General features: G+C 45.6%; 1 protein-coding gene across 1 annotated transcript; it reads right to left on the bottom strand.

The window, feature by feature from the left end:
* Positions 1-231: 231 nt before the first annotated feature.
* PHACADRAFT_202012 (uncharacterized protein) lies at positions 232-1,723 on the bottom strand (the record flags this gene model as incomplete). Its single annotated transcript, XM_007402282.1, has 7 exons — positions 232-348; positions 402-506; positions 562-786; positions 860-917; positions 976-1,198; positions 1,250-1,390; positions 1,447-1,723. 7 exons carry the CDS (start codon positions 1,721-1,723, stop codon positions 232-234), a joined length of 1,146 nt encoding a protein of 381 aa, XP_007402344.1.
* Positions 1,724-4,217: the final 2,494 nt, after the last annotated feature.

Below are 4,217 nucleotides of genomic sequence, written 5' to 3'. Positions count from 1 at the left end.
TGCTGTGAAACTCGTCAAGCATCGTGCCATTGTTTGAGGTGTTATCACAGGTTATATGTCTGATCTTTGGAACAAGAATCAGCTGAGTACTTCAAAGGTATTTGAGATGCACTGGCTTACCCGATAGGCGATACCAAGACGATCCACCACTTTGAAAAGAGCTTGCCCCAGTCGTTCACCGTTGTGCGCATTGTTGAGATGAGTGAAGCCAATTAGACAGCTAATGAGCTTTCAGCTGGCATCACTCTGCTTCTCAATGAAGTGGCCAGTCACCGCAAAGTAGGCATCCAGATTGAAGGCTTGCCAGGCATCACAGGTGAGGCTAATCTCACCAGTAACAGTGTCGCACTACAAGTCATATTAAAGTGATATCTTAAAATAGTTCCAGTGTTTAAACTCACTGCAAAGCGAGCCTTGAGACCTGCCATCTGTTCATAGAAGCGTTCCAGGATTTCCTTGCAAGCAGCTTTTTGATTTGGGATCTTGACACTATTTGTAGCTTGTGCCTGCAGTGGAAGGCAGGGTGCTCCAGAGCACCAATTGGCTAATTAAAATGTTAACCTTGAGAACAGCAGAAAATGCACTATCTCTGCGCACCTGGTCTGTCTCAGCAAGCCATTCCACGGCAATCCACTTGAAGACAAGTTCAGAGTAGTGGATAACCCTCTCCTCCTTTGGCATATCTTGCAGATGGGTGTCAAGCGTCTTCTGCTCAAGTTTGATGGTCTCAAGGGATGCCTTGCGCTCGTTAATATCTCCACGAAGCTTGGACTCGGAATTATTCTTCTTTGCTCAAGCACGAAACAAAGCCTGAGAGTAGGTAAGCTTTTGAATGAAGAGAAGAGGACATGGTGCATACCAAATGCTTCGTCTCTATGTGGCGCTGCAGATTGGTTATATCTGAGATGATCCACTCTCTGTTACACTCGTGATGAGCTTGAAAGATCTGAATTGGAGAGCACAGAAGTAACTTACTTGCATTGAAGGCACTTGTTGTGCTTCTTGCTGGGCTCTCCCTGCCTTCCCAAGTGCTTTTCAGCTGGAGCAAAGAAGTGGTCAACATCCTTGCATGCATTTGTAGGGTCTATAGCCTGAACTGTTGGCTTGATCTCTTGGACAACGATGTCCACAAGAAAGCCGTCCTCATTGTAAGCCGCCTTCTCCTGCGCCTTCGTGTCAAACCTGGCCTTCTTAGCTTCTGAAAACGAGATGGTAAGCAGTAGAATGAACAATGAGATGGCATGCTTACTCATTTTCCTGGTCTTTGACCCAGAGAGGGAGCCGCTCTTTGAGTTCTGCAGAGGCAGGGGCTCACTCAATAGCTCGATTTCACTTGATTCATTAGATGCATTGTCTTCTGAACCAGAGGAAATCAAGCGATGCTTTCCCTCTGGAAAACATGTTAGAAACGGAGGAATTTGAGAAAGTAATCGTTTGGTAACATACTGGTTGTCGCAAGGTGAGATGGTGTGTCTTCTACCTCGTCTACACCGCTGGATTCAAACCTGCGATCTGCTGCCAAGCTCGTCTCGATTAGCGATGTTGGAGCGGTAGCTTGAGGCAAAGAGAAAGCAGTCTCATCCCTCTGAGCATTCATGTGCTTTGCCACAAGCTTCGCATGATGCTTGTCGAGATCTCCAGGGTTATGCGCTTGGAGAAGCTTTGGAGCAAGCTCAGGGATGCGCTTGTGAGCTGGGGGATTAGCAGAAGTCTGTGAAGGCATGGCAGGCAGATCTGAGAAGATACTCAGCTCTAGTGCTGTATTGAAGCCTTGTCAAGACTGCGCTTTATGACAGACAAATTTTGCTTGCCATGCGGCGAGCTGCTCACCAGACTATGGCTGTTGCAGTCAAGCTACGGCTTCACCAAGCTCAAACCACGGCATCTCTACTTGAAACCTCTCAAAAGATCAGCAGAGTGCATGAACAAAGATGACAGAGCTATGTCATTGTTGTTGGCATGGACTCTGGGCAGAACCACAGGCAGCGAATATGTAATTAGCATTCACGGCTGGCAGACACATGGACATGGGGCAGCCCGAAGTGTCCTGAACACGGCTTGTCACTTGGTGACCGTGACATTGGTCTATACTTAGTAGAGCAACTTTCATTTTCGCATTTCATTACAACAGGGAAAGGTATATATTTATCGACATGCTGACCAAGTTTTTGATGATGTCATAGGGTGGTAGATTTCAACGAAGGCACCAATGAAAGCTACTGCCCAATGACATCATTGTTTTGAGTGCTGGCACCCTGCTATGTGCTCTGCCATGTTTTTTCTTGGTGAGGCTCAGTCTCAGCAAAAAAAACATGTAAATTAGAAAATAGATACATACAGGACAGAACAGGACAGTATAATATTTGAGGGATTTATTGCTGATTACTCTAACAGTAGTACTAAATACAGTACATTTATTATCCAAAGCTGCGGCTTGCCGGCTTGGCTTGGCTGGCTTGACATGCAAGCCAAGCCAAAAACCTGTTCAAGCTGGCACCCTTTGGCTTGGCTTGGCCTGCTTGCTGGCTTGAAGCCGAGCCAGTCAAATCACTATTGGCTAATTACATTACAGTGGTGACCTAAAATACTGTAGTCATACAACCAAAATGGCTGGTCAGGAGTCAGACACAGCCGGCCAGCTGCTTTGGAGGGTCATGGTCAGCGGTCAGATCAGCCGATCAGCCGGTCTGACATTACATTTGTTAGTAGCACATTTTGCTGTTTTAGCCAGCCTGCAGCACTTGTAACTATTATACAGTACTGCATGTACCAGGTAGTAAAAGCTACAACTGCGTCATTGCAGCCTTTTCCCCCTTGACTCCCATCATGCTTCTAGCTGCCTTTTAGGTTTCAATAGGGCTTTTGCTCTTGCTGTTGTCATCTCACCGACACCAATCAGCATTGTTGTATCTGCTGGGCTTTACCACTATTTGTCCGACCCACGTCTTTTGTGGTGCCGGAAGGTTTCTGGATGATGAGAGACCTGTGAGAGACAGACTCATCACTTGACTTAGCAGCCTGGTCAGCAAGATCAAAATCATCAATTGGTGTGTCCGGCAAGGCCAAAAGCAGTGAGTGTACTGTAGCAGGTATCTTGAGCTTCATCTGCCATGATAGCATTTTTGGAGAAGGTGGCAGAGTGGTGAGATCTATATGATCAAGCCTTTGCTCAGGCTATGACATGCTTATGGTGAGAGTGAGAACCATCAACAATACATACATTCAGAGATTTCATTATACTATAAAATGGTCTGTAACTATTGTAATGAGGCATGTTCCCGCAGTTACATGGGTGGTAGCATCCATTGCAGCCTGCATTGAATGCTACCACCCAGTGATGTCATTGTCCTCTTTTCTGTTTTAGATATGATGCACACAGAGTGCTCTCGGCTCTGGCACTGGTTCACTTCCTGCCATGTTTCCCCTTGTCTCAGCTTTCTCAGTGTACAAAGTATTGATCCAAGTATATTAGAAAGTAGATAACCTATATAAGTACACAATGTATTATCTGTACAATTTACTGTTGATTATTTGTGAATTCCCTGCCTGCACAATCTGATTCACAACAGGTTATGAGCCCTGCGCTCTATATTTTGATCACTCACCTCTGCAGTTTCATCACAGATTAATCACAGTGCCCTCTCTCAGCCTATTCAGGGTTGTACCCAAGACATCACTGACAAACCTTATCTAGGCCTTTGCACCCAAGACAGCTGTCATGTCATTGACCAAGATCGGGGCCCTCAAAGGTGCAGAGAATTATTTCTCTTGGCAGATTCAAATCTAGGATGTTCTCACCAAGGTGAAGCTTATAGGCTACCCCTTCAGTACCACCCCACAGCCTACAAAGACAGCGCTCAGTAATATCTGAATTCAGTGCACTCCCATGGTTGTCTCGCATGTTGCTACCAGTAAGACTTCAAAGGAAGCATGGAATGCTCTCACAAGCATGTACGCAAACTTCAGTACAATATCAGAGATTACCATGTTGAGGAGGCTACACAAGATTAGTATTAAGAAAGGGGCTGATGTCAAAGTGGAGATCAGATGTATGAAACAGTTGTATACACAGAGCATGGAAATGGGAGGTACAATGACAGACATTCAGTTTGGTCAGGTCATCCTTGCTGCACTTCCTGCTTTAATAGAACTCATTTGTCAGTTCTATTCTAAGCCTGTCTATCTTCACAGCATTGTTGGCACATCACACAGCAGCA

Source organism: Phanerochaete carnosa (genome assembly GCF_000300595.1).
Source record: "Phanerochaete carnosa HHB-10118-sp unplaced genomic scaffold PHACAscaffold_83, whole genome shotgun sequence".
Lineage (NCBI taxonomy): Eukaryota > Fungi > Basidiomycota > Agaricomycetes > Polyporales > Phanerochaetaceae > Phanerochaete > Phanerochaete carnosa.
The sequence above is the reverse complement of the archived record's forward strand: the minus strand, read 5'-3'. Positions and strand labels throughout refer to the sequence as shown.